The 16,116-nt window shown below is 37.7% G+C and overlaps 1 protein-coding gene across 1 annotated transcript in view; it reads left to right on the forward strand.

The window, feature by feature from the left end:
- Nucleotides 1–15,170, forward strand: part of FGF7 (fibroblast growth factor 7) — a 60,242-nt gene extending 45,072 nt beyond the window's left edge. Inside the window, exons 2-3 of the mRNA XM_077829072.1 lie at nucleotides 13,609–13,712; nucleotides 14,145–15,170. Coding sequence (XP_077685198.1) covers nucleotides 13,609–13,712; nucleotides 14,145–14,339 — 299 coding nt within the window. The 3' untranslated portion in view covers nucleotides 14,340–15,170. The remainder of the gene's footprint in view (nucleotides 1–13,608; nucleotides 13,713–14,144) is intronic.
- Nucleotides 15,171–16,116: the final 946 nt, after the last annotated feature.

Here is a 16,116-nt window from a genome sequence, read left to right on the forward strand (position 1 = left end):
TCTTTCCTGCTTCCTTAAGCCTATTAAGTCATCCCTTCATGCATCCCCCCTTTATCCCCAATCTATAAAACATTAAAAAAAAACAACAAAACTCCCACCCCTACCCTCAGAAGCACACAACAAAAAGGAACCAACCTATCCTTTATCATCCACTACTCTAATCATTCTGCTTATTATTTGCATGCCCTTTTTTCATCCTGTGTCTGTGCAATTCTCAACACAATGGAGCACTGATCTCTACTGGTGCTATTGTAAAACAGGTAATGGTAATGATACTGGTTGCTAAACACCTCATCATCATGTTGGAGACTACAATTTGGTACAGGTCTCCTCATACATTTATATATTCCTCCTGGGGACTGTTCTTTTTTATCCTGGCCATTTGTGCATAAGGATGCAAGCACAGAGACTAACAACTACTCAGTATGAGGCAGAGTGAATTACATGTAATTATTTTTATTCATGCGCAAACTTAACTTGTGGTGGCATGGAAAAATGTTTCCTACATGGTAGGCCAAAGGCCAAAGAAACACTTCTCTTAAGTAGAGGAGTATATTGAGCTGATGTCTAGTGAAGGTGAGACATAAGGAGTTCCTATCGACTTTTCTGGTTGTTTATATCAGAGATAGTAAGGCCAAAAGCTTCTTTCACAGAGTTGCTTCAATGGAATGTTATGGGTAGGTGCACTTGTGCCTCCCATATTTGTGGTGGGAAGTTGTATATGAGAATCCAAGCTACAAAAAACACATTCACTACACAAACCGATGCTCTGCACATGGAACAGCTGCACTTTACAGTAATGCCAGCATCTGTTTTGTGGTTTGTAGGCATTTTGGTCTTGCAGAGTTGTTTTAACCTTGTTGACTCCTTAAGGTTTTTTTGCTAATTCATGGTAAATATTTTTTTCCACGTCTTGAACGCAGTGGCTCATTTGTTCATTGTTTTCTACTTTCTACTTTGGCTCTGGCTGTTGGCCTCATACACATGGCAACACATATGACTGTGGTTACCTTTTGCTCACCACCCATGTAGGTTAAGAGTGCACATTGATCAAGGATAGCCACAATAGATTAGATTATTTTTAATTTATTTAATGTAGATTCTACACTAAGAACTACTGGATCTCAATGTTTGGATTATTCTGAAATGGATCAGTATTGTTCTGAGAACATTTATGGGCAAAGCCATGCTCTGACCTAGGTTTTCAGATTGTAATACTGTCCTACAGAGCAAGATCAGGGAATGAGTCAAGAATGTAAATGTGTACTCTTGAGTCTTGGCCCATTGATGTTCTAAATCAGTATGCCCATAAGCTCATCCTATTTATTATGCAAGCTATTTATTTCCTAGTACTGGCATAGTTCCAGTCCCACTGAAACTCAAATGTTTTGAACTTAAGGCAGTGCATCCTGATGTACTTTACTTCATTGTCAGAGGTTTAATTTGTCCTTGCTAAAGTGGTTGAATGGGCTGCAGCCAACAATTATCATGCTGCCTTCCTGAGAAAAGATAACAGTCAGCATTAGTTAAGAGTGTAAATGATCTATTCCTTACGTTGATAGAACATCTCAACTCCTGTACTGCAGAACATATCAAGCTATATGTGGAACATTGACTGTGCAACTAGGGGGAATTGTTTGGAATTTTATGTTCATTTTATGCAAATTACACTTTCTTGTTTTCAATTTTATTTGTTTGTCCATTTGCAATTTCTTCCTCTTGCTAGCTTTAATTCTACTCCCTTCCCAGTCTCCTCTGGTGTCTTCTAAGGCAATTCAGCATTTACATGGTTCCTTTGGATGAAGCAATCCAAAGACAAAGTTTTGATTTCCATTCTCAAACAGATGACACACCTGTTTATTTGAAGAATAGTCACAATTGCTCCCTTCTTCAGCAATTTCAGTATGATTATATAACAAATTGAAGACACTAAGATAATGCCACTTAAATAATGAATTAAATACTGTACTACTCAAACTGAACAACCAATTGCTGTTTCCAGATAGAAACAAGTGTAAAAACTTCCTCATTCTCTTCCTCTCTTGGTGGATTCTCATAATTTCATATGAAGAGAAATTGAAAGGACTGGGATTATTTACCTTTGAAAAAAGACAAGTAAGAGCAGACAAAGTAAAAGTATGATATGGAAAAGAGTTGTTTCATAATACAAGGAGTCTTCTAATTAAATCAAAAGGCAGCAAATTCAAAACTGATAAAAAGAAATAAATTTTCACACAGTGCATAATTAAACTGTAGAACTCATTGCCACAGGATGTTGTTGAAGCCAAGAATTCAAAGCGGTATTAGACATTTATCTATATGACAAGAAGATTCACAGTACTAACAGTTAATGCTTAGAACATTTTTTGGAAGGGATATAAAGCCCTATGCTTCAAGCCTTAGAGACTGGTTTAACTATTAGGTATGAAAAAGACTTATGTGGATGGATTTTTCCACATCTGCCTCCTGTGTAGTTTCGTGCACCTTCCTCTGAAGTGTCCAGTACTGGCTACTGTAAAAGTCGAGATACCACACAAAACTGTTTTCAGGTCTGAGCCAGACTGGTAATTTCAAAGTTTCATATGATTTTAAAGCAGAGAACTCAGTTCATTCTATTAATGTCCTGCATACCCTACTGAGCAAGCACTGCTTGTTTCCACAACTCAAAGTTAAATTCTGGTCCTAATGAAGTCAATGATAGTTTTGCTATTTACTTCAGTGGGGCCAGAATTTCACTCTTAATGTTTAAAACAATCTACAAACTTTTGTATGTTGAGTTGCCACTACTGACCCTTTTCCCCCTGCATTGTCTGCTGGTATTGATCCTCTTCCTTCAAGCAAACCAGCCAATAGGAGTTCACATTTGAGATTAAAAGCCCAAATAGAAAGCAGCTCACATTTGCTACTTTTTTGTGCAGAGGGACCCTGAAATGAACAGAGACTCTTCTCAGCTTCCTAAGGTAAACTAGTCATCAAACATACACTAGAATAGATACTGAATAGAATATCAGTGAGGAGTTTGCTTAAGCAAGATTGTTTGATGGTTCTTCATACTGTCTCCCTTCATGACATAATATTGCTGTTTTGTCGTTGACCTTAATCATACAAACCCCTCAGGAGCAAAAGGCCTGTGCCTTCCCAAGTGCCCATAGTTCAGAAAATTGAGGCTTTTATGGCAGTAGGAAGGAATGCAATCAATGGCCTTGCCCAATCCAGTCAAAACATGAATGTAGTTTTCTAAATTTCAGAAAGAGTTTGAGGTCGAAAGGTCATCCAGATCATCTCCTGTATATCACAGGCCACCAGCACCACCTACCACCCACACACTACACCCAACAACCAATTTTAGACCAAAGTATTACAGCCCACAGGAGATCAGACTATCATGTACCACAGACGAGAATAGGAGAGACCAAGACACACCGGTGCCCAAGGCCCTCACAATGGCAGGGAAATGATTAAATGAGATATACCCACATAATCCTGGCAAGTATCCAACACCCACACACTGTAGAAAAAGGCAAAAACTCAACAAAGTTACTTCCAATCTGAACTTGGTGGAAATTCCTTACCGCCTCCACATATGGTGATCAGTTAGACCCTGAGCATATGAGCAAGAATCAGCTGTCCAAACACCTGAGAGAGAGAACGCTCAGTGTCACCTTAGAAGCTGGCCTCCTTGTCTAATGCCTCATCTCCAGCTGTGGCTATCCCTGATGCTTCAGAGGAAAGAGATTTAAAAAAAAAACAAACAAACCCCAAAGACACCAGAGCGGGGAATCCTTTCCCAACACCTGCAGGTGGCCAGCTGAAACCCTGAAGAATGATCTTTTAGGAAACATAAAACTTAAACTGGAAGTAAGCCCCAGAACTGTTGAGCTCTGCCCCTTACCATCACAACCAACCCTGTCATACAGTTGCAGTAATAAATCTGTCCAGTTTACTCTTAAAACTAATTACGTTGTTTGTTCCCAGAACTCCACCCCACTGATGGTTAGAAACTGTCTTCTAATTTCCACCCTGAATTTATTCATGGCCAATTTATATCCATTTGTTCTTGCACCACCATTGTCCTTTAGCTTAAATAGCACTTCACCCCTATGGTATTTTCCTCCCCTCCTATTGTATTTATGGAGAGCAATCATATCCCCTCTCAGCCTTCTTTTTGATAGACTAAACAAGCTAAGCTCATCCAGTCTCCCCTCATAAGATTGATCAAGGGATGGAAGGTCTTTCTACTAGTTCTTTTCTGCATCTGTTCCAGTTTAAAATCATCCTTCTTGAAAACGGGTGACCAGGGTTGAACATAGTATTGCAAATGATGTCTTACAAGTGCCTTGTACAATGGCATTAATACTTCACTACCTCTGTTAGAAATTCCTTGCCTGATACACCCTAGGATCACATTTGCCTTTTTCATGGCTGCATAACATATCATAGTCATCCTATGATCGACCCATACACACAAGTCTCTCTCCTCCTCTGCCACTTCCAACTGGTAAGCCCCTAGCTTGTAGCAGAAATTCTTATTATTAGACCCTAAGTGCTTAACCTTGCACTTTGTACTACCGAATTTCATCTCATTTCTTTCACTCCCATCTGCAAGGCCATCTAGCTCTTCCTGTATAATATTCTGGACCTCCTCTGTACTGACAATGCGTCCCAACTTTGCATTATCAGCAAACTTTTCATTAATAAAAATATTTAATAAGATTGTTCCCAAGACTGATCGTTGAGGAACTCCACTAGTAGCCTCCCTCCAGTCCAATAATTCGCCTTTCAGCACAACTCATTGTCTTCTCCCCTTTAGCCAGTTCCTTATACATCTTACAGTTCTTGTACTGATCCCCAGCTTTCCTAATTTAACAAATAATTTCCCATGTGGCACCATATCAAATGCTTTGTTGATGTCCAAGTAAATTAGATCTACTGCACTTCACTTATATAAAAAATTCAGTTATTTTCTCAAAGATGGAAACTGGGTTCTACCTTTAGTAAACCCACGTTGTGTCACATCTCCTTTACCATTCACCTCTATGAATTTAATTTTAGTCTTTCCTTCACAATTTGTTCTAAAGCCAAGCCTACTTCTGAAGTCAGACTAACAGGTCTGTAATTGTTCAGATCACTTTTTCTGCCTTTGTTAAATATAGGTACAATGTTAGTTATTCTCCAGTCACATTGTAGTACCCCCAAACAGATAGTTTTATTAAAAATACTTGCTACCAGACTAGCAATCTCTTGTGCTAGTCTTTCAGTATCTGGGACGGAAGTTATCCGGTCCCCATGATTTGAGTGCATTAAGCTCTTTAAAGGTTTTCTTCCACTTCAGATGTGGTAATTTGCATTTCTAGATACTCATTTCCATCAGCCATACTGCCTTCATGCATATGTTCCATATTATCATCCTTATTGAAGAAAGAAAAAGGAAAGAGAAAGGGGTAGGGGAAAATGAAATAAGAAAAACAGGATAAAAAATATTCCACTCAGAAACCTGGTTGACTGATGTCTCCTAGTTTCCTTAGGAGAGCATGTAGTAGCATAACACCAGTCATAACTGAATTACTAATAACTAGAGTTGGTCAGGAATATTTCACCAAAACATTTTTTTTTAAATAGAACATGACAATTTGTTGAAACCTAAACTTTTTGCAGAGAAGTATTGGTCTCAACAACACTTTTATCAGGAAAGGCTTCTCAGGTCGAGGATGGAAAAAACGAGAGACACAGACCACTGTACTGCAGAAATAGCCAACAGCCCAGTGGATAGGGCCCTCGTGTTAGATGTGGGAGACCCAGATTCAAATCCCTGTTCTGTCTGGTTTGGAGCAAAGACTTTAATCTGGGTCTCCACATTCCAGGTGAGTTCCCTCACCACTTGGCTATTCTGGGGCGCTCTCTCTCACTTTTTCATGAAACATTTATAATTCTTGGTTTTGTTTGTATCAGAAACAAAATTTTGTATTTTTCTGCTAAACAGATTTCTTGTTTTCTGCCCAGCCCCACTAATAAAATACAACTGAAGCATGAACATCTTTCAAAGAATTCAAAAAGGGCCACTGTATCTCTAACTGCAGATTCTTAGATTTATGAGAAAAGGCAAGAGGAAAGACCTGCTCGGTACAAGCCATTGTCCAGTTGGTCCATCTACTACATAATTCCACTGCCATATACACATATATCAGGGAGGAGCTGTGGCCACGTTACTACTCCAGCCCAAATTTTGCTTTATTGGCCACGCTGAAGTTGCAGTCCAGATACCCAGAGACAGACAAGGAGTCTGCTCCTCCAGGGCCACTCGCATATGACTGACACTCAGGGTATATGCTCGTTATCAGAATTTTGCCGTGACTAAAAATCTGTTCTTCAAATGCTGAATATGACATTTTCAAACATTCACAATTCTGTTCATTTTTCAACCAGTCTTGTTTTAACTTAATCATGGATATATGCTACTCTTCAGTGAGAAGTGTTTCCACGTCAAATTTCAAATTCTGCCGTTTTTGAGCTATCCATGTTGAAAAGAAATATGGCAACATTTTAGAGAGAGAAAGGTGTTTGTTTTCTTGTACATGGACATAACAGAAAAACTGTGGAAGGGCTTTTACTTAAAATTAGCAAAAATGTTCACCTTTGGATGGAGACTAAGCATGGAAGGTGAAATGAAGATGTTCTCAGCATGTGGAAATATATAATACACACATGTGCATCCATGCAGCTAATGTAGTTATTGCATATACTGCAGATTTCAGATTAATATTAAAACTCCACTACACCATGGCTGGAATAATTTGACAGATGCTAAATTTATGATCCTAATAGTTACTTGCATGTGAAAACGTTTTGCTATGCTTGTGATTTTTGTTAAGGTATTCAAATCATTGCCATATGCAGGGAGACATATTAACCTCATTGTTAAATTAAAAACATTCATGCTGAATCAGTGACAAAACTGACCAAGCTTAAACTTTTTATAAAAGTTTTGGGGGTTTTAATTACATTTTGAAAACTCTGTTAAAATTTGTAACCTAATACACTGAATTATTTAAAAATATATTCAATTTTTAAGTCCACCATATATTATACTATTTTTAAGTCCACATTTATATATAGTGGCATATCAATGTTCTATTAGCATACAAGAATACAGTGCATGCATATTTGTTTTTGGTTATGTGGATGTGGTATATATAAACATAACACATGGGCATATTATGCAAAGTATGTGCATATTGTATTTACATCATTATCAATACATTATATATAAAGGTGTCAATATTTTGTTTATAATTTATTCTCTAATAGGTGAAACAATGTCATAGAAATATACACCTATTAAGAGTATCTAATGACACAATAATAGATGCCATTAGACTCTTTTCATGCATATATTTCTTGCCAGTATGTAACTGGTGAAACATTTATAAATGCCTATAAGATACGAAAAGCAAAACATGTTTTTATCAAAGATTCATAAAAAAAAAATCATTACCCTGAACCTTGCTCAGAAATTTTAAATTGAACTAAAAAACTGAATTTAAATAATACAAAAATGTTAGATGGTAAAATCAACCATTGGAATGAAATCTACTTCCACTATTGTGGAATCAGTATCACTTGAAATTCAAGTAATGGTCTGTGAGGGGAAAGACTAAAGTTGTAAGTTCTTTCCTAATGTAAGAATTCTGGACTCAAACCTGCAAACTGTTACTATTGCTCATATACTTTGTTCTAAGTAGAGTACTACAAAGTGACTCTGCTTATGAGAAAAAAAATATATGCTTTTTTAAAATGTTCTGCACAGGACTGACTCTGCTCCAACTAAAGTCAATGGTAAACTCGCATTCATTTCAATGGGAGCATAGTTAGGCCAATGCTGAGCACTTTTGTAAATCTTATCCAGTAGTTACTGTATGCAGAACTAATCCTTACGTTTTTGGGCTCCTAATCAGGAAAGCACATAAGAACATGCTTAAATCCGTCCCTATGTAAGAAAACACTGATATGGGGTTATTGACTTCAATGGGACTAAGCACATTATTAAGCACTTTTCTGAACAGGGATGATTTCCTGACTGGAGGCTTTAAGGTACTATTTGTTGAAAAAGAGAAAAACATCTTAGATTATTTTTAAATTGTTTGACTTCAAGAAAATAATGAGCAGTTTATTTTATGTGGTATAGCACTGCTACCCTTCTTGATTTTCAAAGGATAGTTTTAGTTTTTACACAGCTATACTGTGTCTTTTGAGCTACTGTCCAGGACCTTAAAACATCCAAAAACATTTGAGGCCACCACAGTGTCACACCCTGATGAGCCATGTCAAACCATCCAGGCAGTGTCCAGCACTGGATGTGCTTTAATTAGACCACAACTCTACTCTTAAATATCAGGGACTAACCATCAGATAAAATTTTACAGTGCAGGTAATTCTATAATTCTTACCAAATACTTTTGGGGCTGCCATCAGCCTTCCCCCTTACTCATATCCTGATCCCAGCCAACCCGCTGCTCTCCCCTTGTATGGGGTAAGGGGGGCTATAAAGGAGTGGTGGGGGTTGACTCCTCTCCATACCAGTTGTAGAAGCCCCAACCCCCCTTTCTCTGATTCTTTAAAGAATACCTCCTTTAAATCCTTTACTAGTCCTTTTTATCTGATCACCATGTCCATTCCCTGCAGAATACATGCATAGGACATTTGCCACAAGCTTACATAATGAATTGTGACAGTATAGCCTAATGCCCCTTTCCTAACCTAATAGGCCCCTAACCTGCAGTAGGGAAGGCCACCCTTTCCCCACCCCAAAACAAAACAACCAAACCCACATCTTGCCTACCCCAATCTGGTGGTGAGAGAAAAATTCCTTCCCAGCCCCCTTGAGAAAGAAGTATCTGGGGTAATGACTGCAACAGATCATGAGAAAACCTGTATTTTAACTACTTACATGAGTGGGAGGTTGAGTGCTGCTCACTTGCTCCAGGTAAAAGAGGTCTGGACCCCATCCGGTCACCTGTGGGAGAGAGGACAAGATGTCTGCTGACCTGGTCTGGCTGACTTCTCTCTACTTTTTATGTGGAACAGGTAATCTTGGAGGCAGGGGAGGGCTTTAAAAGGGCAGTGACCCCTTTCCTGTGAGCAGGTGGAAAAGTCACCCTTGCAATTAAAGGGGGGCAACTCACCTTCTTTGTCAAACCAAACAAAGGTTGGTTATTTAATGTGTGGTGAGGGCAATTGAAATCCTAATGGTAAAATGTCTGAAAAGTTTTTTCTGGGTTATCCTAATTATTCTTTACATGACACACCCATGACTGTTCTCCCCTGATAGAGAGAGATCTGATGATACAACAATGCAGTATGATTTTCTTTTTCCTAGTTGGCAGTAGATTTTTTGTGACATCTGATTTTTGCTCACTGCGAGAGTGTGTGTTTGTTTTAGGGGGAAATAGGAGGATTGGGGGAGTTTGCCAGTTTTTCTGCTGACTAGTTCAGTTTTCTGTGGATATATTACTCTGGATTAAGCACTCGGTCTACTGCAACTCACAGTTGAGTATTTGCTCATTATGTAATTCCTGTAACACCAATGACACACACATACACACACTGTCATCCATCCAGTACTTAATTTGTAATGAAAGAGGTGCCATGGCTCAAGCAATTTTTTTACATTCATAATTGATGCAGCAAGCCCAGAGCTATGAACGGCCAAGCCTAGAGATGTCAGGGCTCAGCCCTGGCACAAATTAAGTACTGCATCCATCAGATGATTGGTATGTAGTATCATGCATTGTTTGACTAAGGGTACCCCTACACTGCAGCTGGGAGAGAGCTTACCAGCTCAGGTAGACCGACAAATGCTAGCTCTGCTAAATCTAGTGGGCTAAAGGTAGCAGCGTAACCAGGGGTAGCACAGGCAGCAGCTTGGGCTAGCCAGCCGAATACAAACCTGCCTGGCCACCCTGGCTATGTACTCGGGCAGATAGTACAAGCCCCTGCCTGTGCTACTCCTGGCTACTCTGCTGCTTTCAGTATGCTAGGTTGACTAAAGCTAACATGTCTGTCTACTCAAGCTGGGAAGCACACTCCCAGTTACATGTAGACGTACTCTTACAACAGGCAATATCTAGCAAAAGGAAACATGAAACAACAACAAAAGCTATAGTCCTCTTCTCAACTGAGATTGTGGGGGGCCTCTAGCCTCCTGTAGCCATAGATAGGGCCTGCTTGTCCTCTTACAGGCTTCTGTTCCAGTCACAGGAGAGTGTACTCTCAGCTCTCTTTTGGTTGCAGGCTCCTTCATGCACCTTGGGCCTTTATGTATATCATGCAGTCTGGAATCAGACCCAATCACTAGATGCTGTCCAGCTGGGTCAGCTGATTACCAGCACCCACCTGCTGGACTTCCATCCAGAACAGGGCCTTGCCCTCTTGGCTCTTAAAGAGAGAGCACTCTGTTACATTATATGTGAGTTAATCTTGAGAGGGAGGCATGTTCTGAGCATGGGACTGAGAATCAGGAACTCCTGAGATCCAGTCCTACTCTTACACTAACTCCCTCTGTGGTTTTGGGGAAATCACTTATCACAGTCTTCTACTGGCAATAAAGATACTTTATTCTTCCCAACACCTTGGGATGTAAGAGTAGATAGTGCAGGTAAAGTCTACAGTCTAGGACACCACTGCACAGGAGCAGAACATCTTCAAAAAAGTAACATTCAAAGACTTAACAATGTCCCTGGCATTCCACAGTCTCTGTGGATCAGGGGGTAAAAGATTTCTGAGATAGGATCCCAATTATTTATTATATAAACTATGAGAGCCATGTAATAATAAGCCAAAGAGTGCTTAATATATTTTTAAAATAAGAACCCTAATTTATCTCTTTTTCCTCAAGCAAAGTAAATGTATTGAATTTTATTTACTAAAAGAGGATTTTCAGGAAATAAGCAAAACCACATAATTTATTAATATAACTAATCTGCAACTGACACTATCTTTTTACACATTTATAGGGTATAATTATAAAAGCTAGGGTTTTATTCAACAAAGTCCTTCAATTCTGGCAAGGTAGGCTGTATAAAATGGCTCAGCATCCCCAGTAACTATACATAATTCAGGAACCAAACCAGTAATGCCAAATTCTGACCTTGGATACCTGAATGCAAGTCCCAGTGACTTCAGTGGGAGTCATGCACACACATTCCAGGGTAGGATTTAGAGATATTATGATTATTTGTTTGGTCATATAATTCTGATTCCTGATTCTTTGACTATTCTCTCAGGATTCCAAGCAAGATGATGGCATACCCCAATTTACTTGAAGGCTGCCAGACAGCATACAAGTATGAGTTTGGCATGTGTCAAAAAAAAATCAATATAATGGTGAATTTCATCACTAAATTAAGAAATAATGGGCTAAAAATTACAAATTCAGAAATTCTAAGTTTAATACAGTATTATTTTCTTAGACTACAGATTTTAGCATCTTCCCTTTTAAAAGTAATATTATTTCCCACTATATGCTGCTCTTTGACAGCCTGTGGATCCCTGGTTTTGTACCTATGACCCTCACTCTTGACCCTGTTATTCATCAGTTGTCCCCTGTAATTATTTGAATCCTGGGTTCAAGTAGCTCCTCCCCTTAGGCTGAGGGAGGGGTCTTCAGACACAGTCAGGCTTGTGCCTGCCCACCTCTCCGCTTTTCAGCAGGTACACTATCTTAGCCATCAATAGCAGTTTACTCAGGCATGTCTACTCTGTTCTGCGAAGTTATTATAAATCCTTAACTCATTTTCTTTCCACACAGATAAGAAATGTCAAACATATATTTGATTGGCTAGATGCAGGCCAATCATCTGCTTTGAATACTCCACTGGAGTTTCAAAACCATGAACTTTAAAGTGAAAGTTAATACAATTTTTGGTGAGCTTCACTTTGAAGTTGTTTGGCTCAAATCCTTTTCGCAATGCTTGCACGCAAAATGAAACTTGTTAAAAACTCGAAAATTTTACTTGAAGTTTGGTAGATTCTACAATGGAGTAGAGAAGTATCAGAGAACAGATAAAAGAACAGAGGAGCACAGTGTAAGGGAAGAGGCATTAGATCTGGTGGTAGGAAAAACAAAAGGAAGAAAGTATACAGGCTGGGGATGGCATGGAAGCAGAGTGGGTAGGAGGCAACAGACTAAAGAAGCAAAAGGGAAGAGTAAAGAGTAGAAGGGCAAGAGAATATAGAAAACGGCATATAACAGGGAGATAAAGTAGCAGAATGACACCAGATTATAAAAAACTAACAAATCAAAAATCACAACCACAGCCCACACATTCTCCCTTCCCCCCTTCCCCTCACTTCACAAAAAATGAGCATAAATTTGTAAACAAAGATAAAATTAAATGGAAGTCTGGCTTGGGAGGGAGGTCTGCATCCTTCAGGTGTAAAACTCACACTATGGTGAGGACAATGTGACATTAGCACTCCTGAATTACTGTAGTGATGATAGATAATACTGCCAGTGCACAGTCCTTATACATAAGTGGATAGGAATGAGGATGCTGTACCATCAATCAAGAATGATCTTTGGGAAAGAGGTGGTTAACTTGGGTAGAATGCTGCCTGTCAAAGACGTAAGGTTACACCCTTAATCCTCTCTCTCTCTTGCCCAGCACACTTTGGTTAGGTACTGAATTCTGAATGGAACTGGCTGAGCTAGAAAGACCCCTCTGTAGAAAGAAAGTCACAAGAGGAAGTTAGGTAGCAACTGTTCTGAGGATGTCCTCATATCAGAAAAGGTGTGGCCCAAACTCAAAAGTACTATATTCTTTAAACTATTAAAATGTTTAAATTTGAAAACTATACAGTGTACTCTGAATCCCATATTTTTGATCAACAAAGAGTATTTTGTGTTACACTAGTAACTATGGATATTTGTTAATAGCATCTATCAGTCAACACAAAATTAAGACAACTCCAAATTTTCTGGGTTAAAGATATTTGAATAACAAAGTTTTGATAGTAGCTTTTGATTATATATCTTCAAATGCAGATATCTTTACAGTTCCTGTCAGTTTTCAAAGCCTGTAAAGGTCAAGCAGGTACTTTATCTTCCTTAAGACACTGTGGTCTGTTTTCCATCATTTGCAAGTTCTAAGGTTTATGCTTCTTCAAGGAGGTGACACCGGTAAAATTCTCACAAATCTTTTAAATGTGGTCTTTAAAAATTCTGTGAATCTTGGCTATACCATGTATATTTCTTTCAACTGGAAACCTGAACCAGAGAAATTTTAAGAAAACAGTCTGATTCTTAAAAAATGCAAGTACAGTTTAGAATAATATGGTGAGTGGGAAACATAGCACTAGAAACTGACATGCAGAGTTAGTTGTGAATGGGTGTGAGTATACATATACAGGAGATGTTTTAAAGAGAAAACCATGATCTAGTCTGCACTCCATATGTGTAACGACATTAATCTTTTATTTTAATAACCACTCTCACCAGTTTAGGATTTTAAATAAAACCAGAAGTATTGTAGAATCATTAAGACAAACAGTCCTCTTTGGTTCGACTGTAGAAGCAAATGAAAAGTTTACAGACCTCAATGTGTTTCTTTGCAGGTATTCTGGAAATAAGAACAGTGGCAGTTGGAGTAGTGGCAATTAAAGGTGTGGAAAGTGAATACTTTCTAGCAATGAACAAGTCTGGAAAACTCTATGGAAAGGTACTGATAATACTGCAAAGAACTTATACTATGGAAATATACACTTTTGTACATTTTCTGCTGATTTTTACATAACATCTGTGCAGTTGGTGTAAATTACTGCTAGTAAGTGGAAATGTATTGCAACTTTATCCAATGGCAATGGTGGATTCTTATGCCTGGTTATAAAAGCTAAGGATTAAATCCCTAATCTTGTTTTAGTAAAAATCTTCCTCTTGTTAAATATTTCAGCTGCTAAGGGAGGATATTCAAAGCTAAAACATAAAATATGTTAGTTAAGACTTAAGAGACCTAAGTAATTTATTGAGTATTTTAATAACAAATGATATTTATTATATGGTATATGTTCTTCCTCCAGCTTCCCCAACCCGATTATGTATTTAAAGAACAAAAGTGCTAATTTTATGCTATGCTATCATTCACTCTTAACAGAAAGTATGCAACGAGGACTGCAACTTCCGAGAACTGATTGAAGAAAACCATTACAATACTTATGCTTCAGCAAACTGGACAAACAAAGGGAAAGAGATGTTTGTGACATTAAACCACAAAGGTGTCCCTATGAAAGGTAAAAAAACAAAGAAAGAACACAAAGCATCCCACTTTCTTCCTTTGGCAATATCCTAATCATATATGATCTACAGAGAACTAGTTCCAGCAGGAAGATTATTTTTAAAGAGACTGAACAAGTAATCAAGAGAGGCTGGAATACTACTGAAAAACTGAACAAGCTGGACTTGCGCATTTATGTTTATTTTAAAGAGACTTCATTAAAAAGATTTGAAAATATACACAAAATCAGATTTAGTAACTAAAAGTTGTAAAAAATTGTAAAGAGTTGTACAATCATTATGTTAGTAATAGTAACTGGGTAGTTTCTTAAATTAATTTACCCTTAAGAGCAAGTCATGACTTGATTATCTGATGATATTTTATTTAAAAACCTATCTGCTTATTAAACATGGCTGCTATAATAATAATAAAGCAGATGATAATGTAATGTAAAATATGTCAGACTTTAAGGCTGCTGGAATGATTTGTCAGATTATCAAGTCAATACTAAATGTGGAGATTGAGCAGTATTTTAAATAGTTCCCAGAGAAACTGATAAACTATACATAAACTAGGATCAGAAAAAAACCTTAAATCTTATAAATTTGTTACTGTCATATTGAGATTAAAAAAGCTTGTTTGGAAAATTAAGGTTGCACCACTACAAAATGTCAAATGTATTAACAAGAACAAATACCTAATGCTGCTCTAAAAGATGTTTCAAAATAGTGTATGTAAAATAATAAGAATAGGGAATAAATAAAAATGTACTTCATCTCACTTTCCACAAAATAACATTTTATATAACGACGAAGTAAAAATTCAGACATCTTAAGGTTTTTTATGTAACATAACCTATCTTTTGTATAATTCCTGTTAGGGCATATGGCTTTTAATATTGTTTTTCCACCGTTATTCATGCTTTTTCTGTTGTTACAGCATTAAACTTTATTTTAAGTTATATTTGAACTTTATTGTTCTAAGTTATTTAAGTTGATGTTATTTATAAAAAAAAACTTATTAAGCTGCATCTGTTTCATATGCTTTTAATTCCAAAGGAATAACAAAATGGTCTGGCTGAGCTGCATTGTTTTTTTTCTATGACCAGACACACAGTCTAGTACACAAGACTCTTGCCAACATGCACTGGATGGCAGACAAAAATGACAGCCTGCAGCAATTCTTACAAATGAAGTCTCACAGGGAACAACCCAAAAATGTAAAAAAATCTTTTGCCACATACTCCTGCCAATTAAGTTTAATAGCATTCCCAGAGTTACAGCAGATATAGAAAAGTTGTAGCTCTGATAGATATTGGGCTACTTCCTCGGTTGGTATAAATCAGCACTGAGTTCTATGGAGCTACACCAATTTACACCAGCTGGGGTAATGGTCCAGAAAGTCTAGCCAATAACAATGAAACCTCATGACTCTAGAGATTTAAATCCTCTATCCACGGATGTAAATAGTTCAATAACTATTGCCACATGAATAGTTCAGCATCTCTACTTTAATTCTTGCCCTCGCTCTTCAGACTGGCAACAAATTTTCCAGTTAATATTATATGAGTACTTGTTTGCTATAGGAAATGGACAGAGATCACCAAATAATTACACTAAAAAGCAGCTGTTAGACAATCACTATTAACCTCGGATAGATTCAAAGCAGTTTCCAATGGAGTTAAAAGCTCAGTTTTCCACTACAGACTCTTGAGGTGCATCTACAGTAGGACTTTTGCCAGTATAGAAATGTTTTTTAAAAAAAATCACATCCTTAACCAACATTACCGTACCGGCAAAAGTTTCTAAAATAGAACTGGCCTAGGTTAGTTCACGTTTTGAAAGCAAAAAAT

The sequence above is a fragment of the Eretmochelys imbricata genome, chromosome 10 (assembly GCF_965152235.1).
Source record: "Eretmochelys imbricata isolate rEreImb1 chromosome 10, rEreImb1.hap1, whole genome shotgun sequence".
Taxonomy (NCBI): domain Eukaryota; kingdom Metazoa; phylum Chordata; order Testudines; family Cheloniidae; genus Eretmochelys; species Eretmochelys imbricata.